Source organism: Phocoena sinus, chromosome 2, assembly GCF_008692025.1.
Source record: "Phocoena sinus isolate mPhoSin1 chromosome 2, mPhoSin1.pri, whole genome shotgun sequence".
In the NCBI taxonomy this organism is placed as follows: domain Eukaryota; kingdom Metazoa; phylum Chordata; class Mammalia; order Artiodactyla; family Phocoenidae; genus Phocoena; species Phocoena sinus.
Genome location: NC_045764.1, coordinates 39,604,999 through 39,622,236, shown reverse-complemented (window position 1 = coordinate 39,622,236; position 17,238 = coordinate 39,604,999). Strand labels below are relative to the sequence as shown.

The 17,238-nt window shown below is 48.1% G+C and overlaps 1 protein-coding gene across 3 annotated transcripts in view; it reads right to left on the bottom strand.

The window, feature by feature from the left end:
• NTRK3 (neurotrophic receptor tyrosine kinase 3) overlaps positions 1–17,238 on the bottom strand; it is a 377,501-nt gene that overhangs the window by 253,207 nt on the left and 107,056 nt on the right. For all 3 annotated transcript variants that reach the window (XM_032623819.1, XM_032623818.1, XM_032623820.1), the window contains exons 4-5: positions 9,700–9,768; positions 253–410 (exon numbers count right to left, since the gene is read on the bottom strand). In XM_032623819.1, the coding sequence (XP_032479710.1) occupies positions 253–410; positions 9,700–9,768 (227 nt within the window). The remainder of the gene's footprint in view (positions 1–252; positions 411–9,699; positions 9,769–17,238) is intronic.

Below are 17,238 nucleotides of genomic sequence, written 5' to 3'. Positions count from 1 at the left end.
TGGTCCAATGACAAAGAGCACACTTAACCACTTTCTGCATCCCTGGAACCAACCTTCCCACAGCTGGCTCATGAAGAGACAAGAATGAGCAAGGAGGTAAGAAGGGAGCCAGATCTGCACCCAATGCAGAGTTCAAGGCTGGGAGGGCAGTGGGGAAGGAAGGCCCTGGCTTTCCCAGCTGATGCGCAGCACCGTCCCTGGTGTCTGAGGGAGGCCCGCGTGGAGCCAGCTGGGACCGGGCGGCTCACTCACCGCACTGGCTGATGTTCATGCGAAAAAGTGGGAGCTGGGAGCCGTCGGCACTGATGCAGTAGAGGTTCTGGCTGTTCAGCTTGGCCTCCCCCTGCTCCTGCCACAGCTGCATCCAGCGGATGTCACAGCTGCAGTTGAAGAAGTTCTGTTCCAACCTCCTGTGGGCAAGAAGCGAGGGAAGGGAACCCCTGAACCGAAGGTGGCCCAGCTCCCTCCCAGGGCTGTGAGGCCATGCATGGGCCCCCACCTGCTCCTCAGGGACTAAGGAGATAAGGGTTTAGCAAGGTCTCCAAAGAAATAAAAAATACTTATAGAAGTCCATGAATTTATTTAGTTTTTAAACAAATAAACTCATTCCCAAAAAATCCACTCCACTGAACTTACCTGCCAAAGAGACCTTTAAAATACATCAGCTTGGGAAGCTCCTCTTCTCAAAACCCTCCACTGGCCTCCCAACTCTTTGAAAGTCAGAGTCAAAGGCCTACGGGATCTATACCACCCTCTGTCACCTCTCTGACTTCATTGCCTGCCTCACCCTCTCCTCCTCTTCTTCAGCCACTCTGACCTTGCTGTGTGTCAAGTTTACCAGGATGACCTGCATGCTCCTGCCTCAGGGCCTTTGCACTTGTTGTCTTTCTGCCTACAGAGTTTGGACTGAGAACATATCTGCTAGATCAACTCCCTCCCTTCATTAAGGAATCATATAGCCTTCTCTGACCACTTCTATAGGAAAGTTACCACCAACCCCTGCCCTCACACTGCCCAGTCCCTTGCCTGACTATTTTCTTCTTTCTGGTATTTGTCACTGCCCAGCATCACTTTAAATATTTATTTGCTTGCTTGGAAGTTTGGGGCTAGCAGATGCAAATTAGTATATATAGAACGGATAAACAAAATAAATCTAAAAATTAAAAAATAAATATTTGCTTGCTTGTTTATTATCTGTCTCCCCAAATAAAAATTAAGTTCCATCAAAGTCAGAGACATTGCCTATTAGGTTCATTGCTATATCCCCAGTACCTATAACTAAGCCTGGCATATAAATACCCGTTGAATGAATAAAAGGAGGGAGGAAGGAAGGAAGGGAGGGAGGGACGGAGGGAGGGAGGGAAGAAGGAAGAAAGAAGCTATTCTCCCTGGGGTGAAGGTGATTCGCTGTTTCCAATATCTGCTCAAAGCCTATCTTGGGACCAGCTTTATTCCTTCATAAATTCAACAAGATCCTTAATAAGCACCTCATCCATGTCTGGCTGTGGGCTGAGTGCTGCTGAAACAGAAATGAATAATCAGTCCCTGTCTTCCAGGAGCACTCATCTTGGTAAAGAAGACTGTCTGATAGAGGAAGAGTCAAGTTCAAGGCCTTCCTTCTCCACTCATTTTCCTTGTGACTTAGAGGGAGTCATCTCCTTAGGGGGACAATTGAAGGGCCTAAGCTGATGTAAAACTCTTTACGTCAAGGGCACCTGATAAATCTGAATGCCAGGATCACTCAGGGGAACATGATTCTCTTTCTGGACCAGTAAGGGGATGAATCTATTGGTGCCCAGAGGGAGGGCCACTTGGGTAACTGCACTAAGACCCAGGATATTTTTGACAACTGGCAAATTCCAAAGTGGTGAAGCACACATCAGCATTAACCAGCTTTCAGAAAAAAGTGAGGCCCTTGGAAGGGAGGAATCAGTGCTTTCTAGCCAACAGGACAGCACAGGTAGAATGTGCAAACACCCCTGTATGATATCCTCTTAGTCTAAAAGTGCCCATGACTTTGCTCTGCACACCACACCCTTTCAGCAAAGAAGACAAGAACTAACCTTCATCAAGCATCTGCCTCTCACAGCTGCACTCAGAGCCAGCCAGTCTCTCGTCGTCATGCACAAGAGGGACCCCCTCCTACGTTTGGAGGAGTCAAGTCACATGCTCAAGGCCCCTCGGCTGGTACGTGACAAAGCAGGGCTTCAAAGCTTAGCCTGTTGGACTCCAAAATTCACGCACTTTCCCCGCCATCTATCACGTGTAAGGCGTAGCTAGATGGGAGATTCTAGGAGGAGTAAGCAGGATCCCTGAACTTTGGAAGCTTGTGGAGGGAAAGACTAGGGGAAGGGTTAGAGGGATGATGCAGGCTGGACTGTGGAAACAGGAAAGAAAGCTTGTGCTACAGCAGGAGCACCTGGAAATAACGCTGGAAGGGCAAGTGGAAGCCAGATGGTGGAGGACATTCACTGCCACATTGGGAAGCTTGAAATGCATCCAAGAGGCAGTGGGAACCACCGAGGCCCTTGTAGTTGGAGAATGAAGTGAACAAAACTGTAAGAAGAGTAATCCAGCAATGTTGAACAGGATCAACCAGAGAGGAGGACAGCCGGAGACTGGGACCCCGGTTAGGCTGTCTGATAAACACAGGGTCACCGTGTACAGTGCTGAAGCTCCTGCATGTCTCAGTGCACCCAGCCAAAGGGATGAATGGGGGATGAAATCCAGCCTGCATACCCTTGACCAGACCCGGTACCTGGCATGGGGCTCTATCCACCCAGAAGAGGCATCTTTTCTCATTCACATATAGGTACCATATAGGCTAGCGGGCTCCAGGTCAATGTTCTCCAACTTTTTGGTCTCAGCACTCCTTTTCACTCTTAAAGATGACTGAGAGTCTCAAAGAACTTTTAGGTGGATTATATCTACCACGATTTACCATATTAGAAATTAAAACTGAGGAAAATTTAAAACACAAGAACGCATTAGCACAAACTCCATCAAGCATCAGAGGAATGATGTTAACGTATGTCACGTGGCCTGTGGAAAACTCCACTGCCCACGGGAATGAAAAAGGCAAGTAACGTCTCAGGGTTATTATGAAAATAGATTTAACATCTCGGTCTCCCTGTAAGGGTCTTGGGGATCCCCATGGGACCCTGGACCACCATGAGAGAATGGCTGCCTAGTTACTAAGAGCCTGGAGTAGAGAGGTAAAAATTGGGGAGAAGGAAGGGGAAGATGGAGCAAACATCATAAAGGAAGACACGGTGGTATTTGGTGCTTCCTTGGAGGTAGAAGAAAAGGAAAGAGTAAAAGATGACCCCAAGGTTTTAAGCTCCAGGCAACAGGAAGTCAATGGAAGACAGAAGTATCTTTGGTTGAAAACAGAAGAGAAAAACCAGTGGAAAGGAAGAGGGAAAACATATTAGGAATCGGGTAAGGGCAGGGCTGGGGGTGGGGAGGGAAAGGTAAGGTCCTAGAGCAGCAAAGTGACGGATGAGGTCCAGGACCCTTGGAGGGGTTTGCCGTGGGGTCAAGGCAGATGCTTCTGCAGCTGAGAAATGAGGGAGAGGAGAGAGAAAAGGTAGACAGGAGAAAATGAGGGAGAAGTCAAAAAAATAATTGGATAATAACGTTTGCATTGCATTTACTCTGTGCCCAGCACTACGCTGAAGGCCTTACATGCCTCACCAGCTCTGACCCTCACAACAAGGAGGAAGCAGGGGAAGGGAACGTCTGAGGGCTTCCTTAGGAAACACAGGAGGTCAAATTCCCTGTCCGGCGTTTCTGGGGAAAGGGAGTGGAACAGTGGTTGGGAGTCACGCGGTAGGGGCTGTGAGGAGAGGCCTGGCAGCCCTGCTGGAAGGATACTGAGGGTCCAGATGCCGGAACACATGCACACTGAACCAGGTCAGCCTGATTCTTCCCAGTTGCTTACTTGACAAGATGTGGTCATTCATTCTTAAGTAGCTGTAAAAATACAAATTACCCACCTGGGTGGAAAATACTAGACAGGTGAGAGTCTTGGCCAGGCTGCTTCAAGCTACATGTGCTTTATTCAGTTCTGCCTCTTGTCTGAGCCCTGCACTACTGCGTATCCCAACATCTCAGGGGCCCCCCAGAAAGGTGGACGGTGCCACAGCGTCCTGAGGCTGGCAGGGGAATCCAGTGAGATACGTGGGGTGTGTCTTAGACCCTTCCAGGCATGGGCACGCTAAAAGCTTGTTTGTTTCCCTCCAACTTTTTCCTCCAGAAGGCAATGCACCATGAGACCTGGTCGTTTCCTCCAGCCCAGGGTCTCCTGGAAACTGCAGAAGAACTTTGAGTTCTTCCCCCCATCCCTCTGGACTCTCCTCCTGGACAACAAGACATACATACGGCAGAAAGCATTTTCAGTCTCAGAACAGATGCCCTGGGCATCTCACCGAGCAAATGCACTATCGTCTTCATATCCTGACAAGAGGGGTCAAACAGTGAGGTGGACCAGAAGCAAAGAAGGGCAAGTCCTGGGTCTAAATGATGCTGTCCATTCTCGCATCAAATCAGGTCTGGAGCAGAGGGGCCTTCAGCCAGGGCTTCAGGGGCAGACTCAAGGAGCCTAAAGCAAGCCTTCCCCTGCTCCATCAATAATGCAGGCGGCCCCATGAATAATACAACAGCAGCTGCTTCACAGCAAAGATTACCAACACCCAGCCCTCTCCTCAAGATGGCCCAGGGCCTAATCGTAGGGCCCTTGGGGCTTCCCACAGATTAACTCAGCCCCATCCGAGTTTGTGCACAAAGACACTTTGCTGAACAGTCAAGGCCAAGACTGAGTGTTTAAAAAACACTGATTCCCCACTAGTCATCACTCTGGTTTTCTTCCCTCAGCAGCATCAGTGCTGCCAGTGGCAATCCATGGCCAGGTAGTGAAATATGGGGAGGGGGCCCGAATCTGTTGTCACAGAAGAAAACATGCCCAAAGGGCACCCTGGAGATGCCAACAGTCCTGTGGTTAAAAAAATATCCAAACAAAAGATCTGAGTTGAGCCAGTTGTGTCACCTTGGGCAACTATAGTAGATTGAATAGTGTCTCCCCCATCCCCCAAAATATGTCAAAGTCCTAAGCCCCAGTAGCTGTGAATGTGACCTTATTTGGAAATAGAGTCTTTGCAGATATAACCAAGTTAAGGATCATGGATGAGATCATTCTGGATTACCGTGGGCCCGAGATCCAGTGACTGGTATCTATATAAGAGAAAAGAGGGAAAGATCAAAGACAAAGAGGAAGATGGCCACATGAAGACGGAGGCAGAGACCGGAGTGGTGCTGCCACAAGCCAAGCAACACCAGGAGCCACCAGAAGCTGGAAAAGGCAAGGAAGGATTCTCCCTAGAGCCTTGGAAGAGTGTGTAGTCCTCCTGACACCTTGATTTTGGACTTCTGGCCTCCAGAAGAGTGAGAGAATCACTTTCTATTGTTTGAAGCCCCCAGATTTGTGGGAATATGTTAAGGCAGCCCTAGGAAATGAATACACCAAGTATTCATTCAGCCTGAATTCTCCAAGGCTCTGTTTTAATGTCTGTAAAATGGGGTAATTGTGCTCAATCTGCCTTCTTCACAGTTACTATGAGGATTAGTGATAATATATGTTAACGTGCTTTGTGAAGTAAAAGGGGCTATAAAGAGGCCCAAAATTATTATTATAATAACAGTATTATTAACATGATTGTTGAGTGATTTTGAGAGCCGTGGCAAGTGGTCAGGGCCAGGACTGGGGGAAGGAAAGTGACAGGATCAGCACAAACCCATCCCCAAAATAGAGTTAATATTTTACCAAGTCGATTAAATCTGTAAATTATACCAGAGGTAATTATCACTTTGCTTTAAGAAAATGAAATATTCCAATCTATTTTAATCAATGTCTGCTCCATGCATGCAGGGTATTAAGAGAAGCCTGTTCGAGATACACTAATGGTCCTTAGGGTATTTCTGGAGGGTTTCTGTGCTGTGAGTTTATATCCTTTGGTGCCTCTTGCCTTTGCCTAAATGGTATCATGGGATTCAGAATCCAAGCTTCTTTTCTTTCCAATTCATTCTCTACCTCTAAGTCAATCTCTTTGATTCTTGCTCAGCTTTCTGGACAGACTGTTCCCATCTTCTCGGTAAAGGGAAAATACCATCTTACCATCAACAGAAACTTCAGAGAGCACTTTGCAACACCAACGCGAATTTCTCCAAACCCGTGCCATTGAAAGAGTGCTGGCTACTCAGAAGCCAGTCTTGAAAGATGCTTCTGGTTCCATCAGTAAGAGAAAAACACAGCCTGGACAGTTGAGAGGCGGGCCAGGTGCCCGGCCAAGACCACACCCTTCATCTCACAAAAGTAAATGAGAAATGAGTGAAGGAAGTCTCTGGCACACGGTAAGGGCTCTGAGATGCTAACTTGTTTGGATTTTTTCCCCCTTTGATTCCTCTGAGGGGACCCGCCATCTTGAGTTCTGGCGGAAGGGGGCGCATAGCATGAGGGCTATGGTGCCGAGTTGGGTAAGGAAAGAGCTGGTCTTTGAAAACAATAGACCTGGATGGTGGCAATGCTAATAATCACAATTCCCATTTACTTGCCATGTGATGTTGGACCAGTTATTTCACTTGGCCAAGCCTCCAATCCCTCATTTGTCAAACTGGGTTTAAGCATACCTCCTCTGTGGGATTTTTCCAGGGGTGAGACAGGACCTCGTATATATTAGATACTCAATATACACCTCTTTTTTCTCCTTCTCTGCTACTGGAAAAGTCGTAGACACTCAGCCCTTCTGATGGGGAATCCCAACAGCATTAGTTCTTCTATCAAGGATCAGAGGAGGGGCTGCTTGGGGCAGGCAGAGATTCTCAGTGATGGAATAAAACATGCTAAGAAATTGTTAAATGCCCTAGCTTGCTCCTTCTGTTCCTGCAGAAGGTCGCTCGAAGCCTCACACTTCTGCCCTTGTGTTCTTCTGGCTGCCACAGCTCACAGAGCCATCTCCCTCTGGCCTCTCTCCTCTAGGGCCGAAATTCTTTCTTCCTGGAAATACCCGATCCACGCCCACACCCCAGCCCACAGGCTCCACTGGGCAGGCCCTGGCAGTCTAGATGGCTCATGGCAGATGGCACCATGTGGACTAATCAGGAAGTCAGACAAGAAAATATGACCCACTCTTCCATTTGCCAGGAACTGGGACTGTTTGGATTTTAATCACAGCCACAGCTAAGAGCCAACATGCAGCCCCTCCAGCCAAAAGATAAATATTCCACTCTCAACATTCAATTCTTCCTCAAAAAAACAGACCCCTACCAGGGTGACTGCTCCTTAGAGGGGGGGCTTCTTTATTTTCCAACATAATTTTTTTACTTATTTAACAATATGACAGAAATAAAATACTCCGTGGACATGGTGGCTCTCACACACTGACTCACCCTGGAGGGAACGTCTTCATTCCCCCATAAGTCACATCCAGCTCACTGGTATATTGATTCACAGGCAAAGATGAATGCAGAATCCCATGATCCTCTGGGAGAAATCTGACATTTTCTTTAAATATATATCCACGGAACAACTGGTTCTAAAACTCCACGAAACAGGTCACCGGGGCAGCACACCATCGATTTCGCAGCCAATGATTTTTTTAGAAGGAGCACTGAACATTTTTGCAATAATTCAGCCAACAGTAGACCCAGATGTCCCCTGGAGAGATGCTATCCCTGGCCTCCCACAGATGAAGGGGCAGGGGTCCCAGGAGAACCGGATGAAAGACTCCAATTAGCTCCTTTAGGGCAGGGTTCCTGGTCAGTTTTAGAGCAATGTAAGGAAAATCTGCAATTGTGCATTTTTATTTCAAGTTACTGTAGAACAGATCGTTGGATTGAAAACAGATTGAGAAAGTTGGGAGACGGCGAAGCATAGCGGTCAAGATCTTGAGTCCACGTGCTACCATTTAGTTAATGGGTGACCTTAACCAAGATACTAAACCTTGCTAAGTACCCCAGTGTCCCCAAATTTGAAGTGACAGTAGCCATTCCGACCTGATAGAATTGTTATAAGGATTAACTAACTTTCGTAACTCGATAGGTTACTTGGCACACTGCCTGGCCCAGAGTAAGATCTCAGAAATCAGTGTTAGTGGTGATCAAAGCAGTCATGTTAATTTACCTCTAACGTCCTTTCCACCTACAAAGAAGGGAATGAACACAATGCATCAAGTGTAACAGTTTGACACTGAGACGTCTGTGACATTGTCCAGTTTTCCAGTGTTTTTTAAAAAAATAAGTACATATGCAACTTTTCTCAAGCTCAGGTAGGAGTTTTTATTTGAGTGCAGCTGGATGGCAGCCATGTATGACTAAAGAACTCTGATCACTAGAGCTATTGTGCTCATAGCAGAGGAGAAGCCTGGTGGGAGGGGCAAAATCCTAAAGCAGGAAAGCAACCCACAACAGTCTTGTCCTAAACTCTCCAACACTGTCAGAGACCATCTCTGTACTTCCCATCCCTGGACTGGCATTTTTTAAGCATCAGGTAGGCACTTGGGTCCATAAGGATGAGTAGGGTATGTACAAGACTGCCATGGAGATGTAAATATTCCCCTTCCTGACCAACTGGGTCAGAAAAGGTAAGGTTATGATGCATCCTTGAACTCAGGTCTTACCAGGTGGAGGGAGAACAAGTTGAAAGGCCAGCAGCATGGGCGGGGATCCAAGGCCATTCACTGCCTCTTGGTAAAGGATAGAAAGCAACCTGCATTCAGTGAATTTGGATCTGAGTCATCAAGTAAAAGGGAAGACACATGAGCAGTGTCTCTGGAACCCTGACTCCCTAACTCCATCCATGCCTCAATTCCTTTTCAACTTATTCCTTGATTTGTCCCCTCAACATAATATGCCGTCCTTCACGCACAGAGATGACCCTGATGACTCACACATCAACATGACTTATTTTTTCCAGCAGTGGTCACGAGTTTTCATTCATCCATCCAATGTGTGTTTGTGCAAAATGGCTGGCTGGGGTGGGAGTACATTGATCAGCCTCGGAATGCAGCAAATCTAAGCAGTCCACAAGCAGACTGAATAAATATATGGGCTTAGTCCCTCCAGGATGGCCATACTCAAGCCAAAGAGGCTGACAGAAGATCACGATAGTGGAAAATACATGCAATCTGAAGTCAAAGGCCTGGGTTCAAGTTCTGGTTCTGCCAATCCCTAGCAATGTGATCTTGGTTGTGTTTCACATGCCTTTCTGGAGCTCAGCTGAAAGTGTAGAGATACCTTTTATACAGGAGGTATGATAATACCTACCTCCCATGACATGTGATGATAAATCAAAGGTCATATAAATGAAAGCACACCTAATAATCTATTTATATATTGCAAATGTTATTATAACTTGATAAATTATCTTTATTATAAATATATATAAATATAAATGTTATTACTAATTTCCAACAGATCACAAAACTAGGTCCTGCTAAGAGATGAGATTCCTATCTTCTGAAATGTATTGCGCCCAGAAGGAGCATCAGAAATCAAGGGATGGGGTGGCTCACTCTCACTGAACATGGTACACCCACATCATCCAACCCAAGGAGCCCTTTCAGGTGTACTCCCAGCTTCAGGTGCCTCCCCCCAACCTTTGACCACCACTCCACCGACTTGGACAGTCTTCAAAACCGAACTTACAATTCCCGAAGACTCAGCGTCTGGAAGAGCTGCCATGAGAGTGTGGTGAGCCGGTTACTCGACAGGTTTCTGCAAGATCGACAAATAAAGAGGAAATTAAAGGACAATGTGGCATGTCATGCTCTCCGTAGTAAGTGTGGTCATCTCATGGGAGCCTGGCTTTGTTGTTCTTCTCCACTGCTCCCTTCGGCTAACAGTACATCTGACAGTTAGTCAAGGCTACAGATCATGTCTGCAGAGGATGCTGAGACCTTTTAAAAGGCAAGGTTTTACAAATCAAATGAAATAAATAAAAACTTCTTGGTCATTCTCCCATATGCTCTCACCACAATGAAATTTCAGAGAGCCTTTTTAAACCCACCCTTCTACAGGAGGACAGAGAACTCTCAGAGTATAAGGTATACAAACCAGCAAGCATTCTTTTTTTTTTATTTAAGTAGAGTTATTTTACAATGTTGTGTTAATTTCTGCTGTACAGCAAAGTGATTCAGTTATACATATATATATATATTCTTTTTCACATTCTTCTCCATTATGGTTTATTATAGGATACTGAATATAGTTCCCTGTGCTATACAGCAGGACCTTGTTGCTTATCTGTTTTATATATAGTAGTTTGTATCTGCTAACCCCAAGCTCTTAATTTATCCCTCCCCTTTTTTTTTAGTTACTGAGGTATAACTGACTTACCAAAAAAGCTGTACGTATTTAATGTATATGTCTTGATGAGTTTGAAGATAATATACATCCATGAAATGATCGCCATAAACAGTGCCATAAACTTAACTGGCATCTCTAAAAGTTTCTTCCCTCTCTATTTTTTTTTTTTTAGTGATAATAATATTTAACAGAAGACGTACCCTCCTCCCAAATTTTTAAGTGTACAATACAGTATTGTTAACTATGCACTACTCTGTACTAGAGATATCTAGGACTTCTTCACCTTGCATAAGTGAAACTATTGTGCCCTGTTACCAACAAACATTCTTTTTTTTTAATAGATTTATTTATTTATTTTTGGCTGCATCGGGTCTTCATTGCCGCGTGTGGGCTTTCTGTAGTAGTGGCGATCAGGGGCTACTCTTCATTGCAGTGCATGGACCTCTCATTGTGGTGGCTTCTCTTGTTGCGGAGCGTGGGCTCTAGGCGTGCGGGCTCAGTAGTTGTGGCTCACGGGCTTCGTTGCTCTGCAGCATGTGGGATCTTCCCAGACCAGGGCTCAAACCCATGTCCCCTGCCTTGGCAGGCGGGTTCTTAACCACTGAGCCACCACGGAAGCCCTCAACAAACATTCTTAACATTCACACAAGTCGAAAATATTCCGCAGGTCACCTACAATTCCTTCAAGCCAGTCCCTCCCTCAGCAATCCTGTCCATCAATGATCAAGACATCAGCTTTTTTGTTCACACTTCTGTCCTCCTCCTAATGGCTTTTTTTTTTTTTGCATTAGGATGTACAGGGGAAAGGAGTAGTCATTAGTCTTCTGAATAAAAGAAGAAACACACCCATGGTTATTACCTTGCCAGGCTCAACAAACAACTTTTTTTTTTTTTTTTTGCGGTACGCGGGCTTCTCACTGTTGTGGTCTCTCCCATTGCGGAGCACAGGCTCCGGACGCGCAGGCTCAGCGGCCATGGCTCACGCGCCCAGCCGCTCCGCGGCATGTGGGATCTTCCCAGACCGGGGCACGAACCCATGTCCCCTGCATCCGCAGGCGGACTCTCAACCACTGCACCACCAGGGAAGCCCCTCAACAAATAACTTTTGATGTGGTAACAGCCCTTCAAGGCAGTGGTTGGAGACGGCTAGAGCTGAAGTGGCACCCAGGAACCATGTACTTATCTAGTGATGAGAAAGGAGAGCGGGAAGAATTGCACTTAGGTAAATACCTATCCACATGCACACACGTGTGTATAAGCACGTGCGTATTTATGTCCATTAAACATGTAGGTAATAAATGCAAACACAGACTCCTGCTTATACACATATGCATATGCTTACAGGTGCACCTATATTTAGAGGACTTCTATAACAGATAATTGTTGAGAGCCAAATATAGGTTACACTAAGGAACGAGGGGGTGGATGACAGATAAGGTCCCTCTGGAGCTTATGTTCATGTTACAAATGAATAAGCAAAAGAAGTGTAGTTTGTGATGAGCAGAAGGAAGGGAATAAGCAAAGTGGAGTAAGTAACTGATGTGGGAGAGAGACGGGGCTACGTCAGAAGATGCTTCCAGAAATGCCGTCTGAGAAGGGGATGTCGGAGCTGAGAAGAGGAGTGAGAATGAGCCTAGTGCCAGGGAAGGTGTGTTCCAGGCAGTGGGAGCAGCAAGTGCAAAGGCCTGAGAGGGACTAGGGGGCCAGAAAAGGGCCCAGTGAGGAAGGAAGTAGAAGAGTGGTCTAGGATAAGCAGGAGAGGGGACCCGCCACACCCACCTTGCTGGTCAAGGTAAGCCACCCGGATTTTACTTTAAGGAACAACGGGATGGCACTGGCTGGATTTAAGTAGGGACGTGGCATCATCTAATTACCATTTTTTAAAATAGGAACCCAAGACTGGAAGTCATCAGAGCAATTAGGAGCTGCTGCAGTATTCCAGGCAAAAAGAGAGAGTAGAGACAATTAAGCTGATGGAATTCAAGCTAGGTGGTGGAGGGAGAGCTGCCAGAACTTCCTATGGGATTGGATCGGGCAGAGGAGGGAGACCTGAGCAACCAGGAGAGTGGTGATGTCATTTAGTGAGCCGAGGAAGGCTCAAAGGGGTCCCAACTGGGGAGCAGCGTGGGGATCAAGAGCCTCCCCCTTGCAGACACTAAGTTTGAGATGCCTGTTAGACGTCCAAAGAAGAGAGATAAGATAGCTTGTTGGATGCCTGGGTCTGGAGATCAGGGGAGAAGTTCAGGCTGGGTGAGGTACAGACAGTAGACACAGCTCATCAGAGGAGCAGATATTCAAACACAAGGACAAGCTATGGGATAGGGCTTCCCCTTCCCATTTGAGGCAGCTCTGCCTTTACCAGGCTCAACAAACAACATTTTTTTTTTTTTTTTTTTTTTTGCAGTACGCAGGCCTCTCACTGTTGTGGCCTTTCCCATTGCGGAGCACAGGCTCCGGAAGCGCAGGCTCAGCGGCCATGGCTCACGGGCCTAGCCGCTCCGCAGCATGTGGGATCTTCCCAGACCGGGGCACAAACCCGTGTCCCCTGCATCAGCAGGCGGACTCTCAACCACTGCGCCACCAGGGAAGCCCCTCAACAAACAACTTTTGATGTGGTAACAGCCCTTCAAGGCAGCAGCTGGAGACAGCTAGAGCTCAAGTGGCACCCAGGAGCCATGTACTTATCTAGTGATGAGAAAGGAGAGCGGGAAGAATTGCACTTAGGTAAATACCTATCCACATGCACACATGTGTGTATAAGCACGTGCGTATTTATGTCCATTAAACATGTAGGTAATAAATACAAACACAGACTCCTGCTTATACACATATTCATGGGTGACAGCCCATGACTGTGTGGGGGAGGAAGACCCCATTCTTGGGGTGCAGGGGACTGGGGCGAAGGGAAGGTGTCCAGTAGGTATCACTCAAGTTTACTGTCCCACTCTCTCCCCAGTCCCCAGCACTCTCTCCTTTCAGAGTCCTTAAGCCCGTAGCCCTTGCTAGGAGAGCCTCCCATAGCCCCATACTGTAACCCACTTCCTCTCTGCAGGACTGTAGAGCACTGGTATGTGTGACAACACAGGCTCTCACTAAAAGACTATAAACCTCAACCCATCCACGTGCTCAGCTTCACAGAACCCCTAACCATGGCACATCTTATTCCTACAAACGGCCTCCTTCCCCCACTGACCGGAAGGAAAAGGGTGACAGAAGAACTGCATGATGGCCCCTTGAGGACACCCAGGCACCCAGCTCCCTGCAGAGCAATTCCTGATTGGGAGGGAGGAACAGGGGATCAGACACATACGCTCATCAAAGGTGCTGACCTTACACCCGGAGCTGGAACTCGGGGTCAAGGATAACAGGCTTCATTACCTGTTCATGGTAATTCTCCATTACCATGAGCCACTATGATGTTTCAGTAAAGGTGAGTGCCTCACCCAGACAGAAGTCTTCTGTTTTGTTTTGCTTTTCTTGGTTTACAGCCTACGCACAACAGCATCAGGGGCAGCAGAAGTTAGACAAGGCCCGGGGGCCTTGAGCTCTCTGCCCGACTCCAGCGCAGCCTGGAACAAAGCCCCTGGTTCTAAAACTGAGCAGCAGCTCCTGTGAGAGTCGGCCGCCGGGAACGCCAGACGCACTGAGCCCTGGGAAACACGCCCCGCCCCCGGCTCCGCCCCTGGCCGGAAGGAGGAGGCGGGAACACAGGAGCGGTCCCAGGGAAGTGGAAGCCCTGCCCACCTCCGAGGGAGAGGCAGCCCAGGAGTGTGCCAGTAGTTCTTGCGGGGCCCGAGGCAGGGAGCGGGTTGCCAGCAATGTCCTTTCACAAAGGTCATGTTTTGCTACATTAGGCATAAATGTCAAGAGAAAATTGGATTCTGAAAGAAAGAAAATAACAGGCATTCTGGGCAAATAAAGAATAAGAAATAGCATTATCTCCTTATTACATGTTAGAGGGGAGAGGGGGCCTGGGACACCTGGTAAGGGGGGAGGTGGGCTCTGGCTCTCCCAGGGGTGTCTCATCTGCGGCTTCTCCCCACCCTCCCCCCACCCACCAAGCCCCACCTGGAGGAGAAAGGGCCCCTCCGGATTCCTCCGGTTCTTTGGCCAGATGGAGCGGCCACAGCAACACTCGTGGGCTCTGTCCACGACTGCCCTCTCCCCTCCCTCCTCACTGACGGTCCCAGTGGTGCACAGACCACCTTCTCCTTCCGCAGTCCAGATACTCTCCTTCTCTCAGCCCCTCCTGCCGCCCTGCACCATCTCACAATCAACAGCTGCCATTCACCAAGGGCTTACTAAGCACCAGCTACTGTGTTACCCACTTCTGCGTTCATGAGCTCATTTAATTTTTACAGCAACTCTACAAGACGGGTATTGCTATTATCTCCATGCAACAGATGAGGAAACTGGGGCTCAGAGGTGGCCAATGAAAGTTGAACATCTCTGAGTAGCCTTAACGTGAAGACTCCAACAACAGGCCACAAGAGGCATACCCAGGAACATTTGCAACCAACACACAGACATGTAAACGCCCAGGTACAGATACACACGACCCAGTGTGTGTCCCCAAAGACACAGACGCTGTGCTGCACAAGTCCCAGGAGGAAAGCAGTGCACACAACCTGGGCAACCGTACACAGCACCCTGCCAGAGACACACGATAGAAGCATCCAGCCACAGAGACAAACAAACACACAAAAGACAAGAAAGGCAAACATACACTGCCAGCAAGGCAAGCAGGGCACACCTCTGGCCATCCTGCCTTCAGAGGCATTTATAACTGCTCATGTGCTGGGCAGATGGGAAAGAGGCAGGGGGCTTTAACCAACTTAACACCCACTCAGAACTCACTTCCCCTGATTTTCCTTCTAGCTGATGCCTCACCTGTGTTCACCTGTCATCAGTTATTGATGGGCCGGTTACCCCCCTCACCAGACAAAGGTTTAATTAAGAACCTCTGGGCCTCACCGCAGCCCTGAGCCTCCTCCCTTACAGATCCATTATCACTCGTCTCTAACTTGTGCTTGAGTCAATGGCCAGTTTCCAAGTCACCTGACCGTTGGAATTAATTTAGTGAGCAAGATATTACGAGATGATGCATCAAACACTTTCCCAAAATCAAGCTCCACGACCTCGCCCCCGTATCCCTCACCTGAGACTACCAAACAAAGCCATTAATTTTGTCCAGCACTACTGGCTCATTCACAGCCCAGACTCTGGGGCCCAGAGTAATGAACCATGGCAATGCAGCTACTGGGTCCTCTGGAAACAGGGAGCCAGACACACAGGTGGCCAAACTCTGAACCTGAGGAAGAACAGGCTGAGATGGCCCCTCCTGCATTAGCCCTGTGGTGAACAAGGGGAACCTCAGGATGGGAAGCAGTCCCCATGGCCCTCCTAAAGGGGGTGCCCAACTGCAGCAGGATGGGGCCCCACAATTGGGAAGGATGTCACCCTCTACCCTGGGAACCCTACCATCCAAGAAGAGGGTCACTCGAGATGGACCCTGCAGCCAAGAGAAGCCAACCAGATGAATCCTTCTGTTGCCCCAAAACACACTGCATCCTTTGAGGCTGACAGTTGAGAAGGAGACACTGATTCCCATCCACAGTGATCCTGAAGAAGGTACCATGGATTTCCCAGATTAAGGGTACGGCTGACTTTGGAAGTACCTCCTCTTGTACCAGCAGAGGCAGGCCCAGGGGCAGGCTGTGTCTTAGGTCTTAAGTGTCTTAGGACACTGAGGAGTGTGTAAGGGATTGTTGGATGCAGGTGCCCCGTCATTCCCGTGCTATTAAGCCAGACTGCCCCACCGGCACCATTCAGTCGGGCATCTCCCCTGTCCACACCACAGACCTTTGCTGGGTTCGCCCTACTGCCACTTCAGCTCCTGGATGTTCACTCCACCACTGCATCTCCTTAGTCCCTCTCACTTGGGTTTTATCTTCTGTTATGACAGGCTGGACTGTGTCTCCTCAAAATTCATATGTTGAAGTCTGAACTCTCAGGACCCCAGAATGTGACTGTATTTGGAGACTGAGCCTTTAAAGAGGTACTTAAGGTTAAAGGAGGCCATTGAAATGAACCCTAGTCCGATATAACTGGTGTCCTTATAAGAAGAGATTAGGACACAGACATGCACAGAGGGAGATGATGTGAAGACACGAGGAAAAGTCAACACCTATAAGCCAAGGTAAGAGGCCTCAGAAGGAATCAACCCTGCTGACACCTTGATCTTGGACTTCCAGCCTCCAGAACTGTGAAGAAATAATTTCTGTTGTTTAAACCACCCAGTCTGCAGTGTTTGTTACGGCAGCCCTAGCAAACTAGTATACCTGTCCTCAGCCCCTCTTTTGCCCCAAGGTCCTGACAGTTGGCTGCCCAACTGTGATTCCTGAAAGCCTCCAAAGTCATGATTTTCAGTCCCTCCCTCACTCTGCCTATGTCCCATCGCTCTGGAGAACCAGCTTCCCAATCAGGGTGCAGCCATGAAGATGCAGCATGGCATCCATCCACTCAGTCAGCTCCCTGCTGGGCATACGCAAGCCTCCTGCTGCAAAAGATGGTTATGAGAGAACACAGAGACCCAGGGGTATGCTCAGCTGGCATCCTTAATGGTGAATGCCATGGTCACTGACTTTTCCTAGAGGATTCACGCTGCTGCTTGCAGAAAGCACTAGTCTAAGCACCGTATGGGCTCAGAGCAGCAAGCATGGCTCCCCAGAGAGCAACAAAGGTCCAACCCCTCCTGCTTTCACAGGCTCCCATGGGGGCTGTGGCTTGCTGGCTGCCAACATCATGATGTAAATATGATTTCCTCCATCCACGAAGGCAGCATTAGAAAGATGCAATTCTTCCTTCCTGAAGACCCAA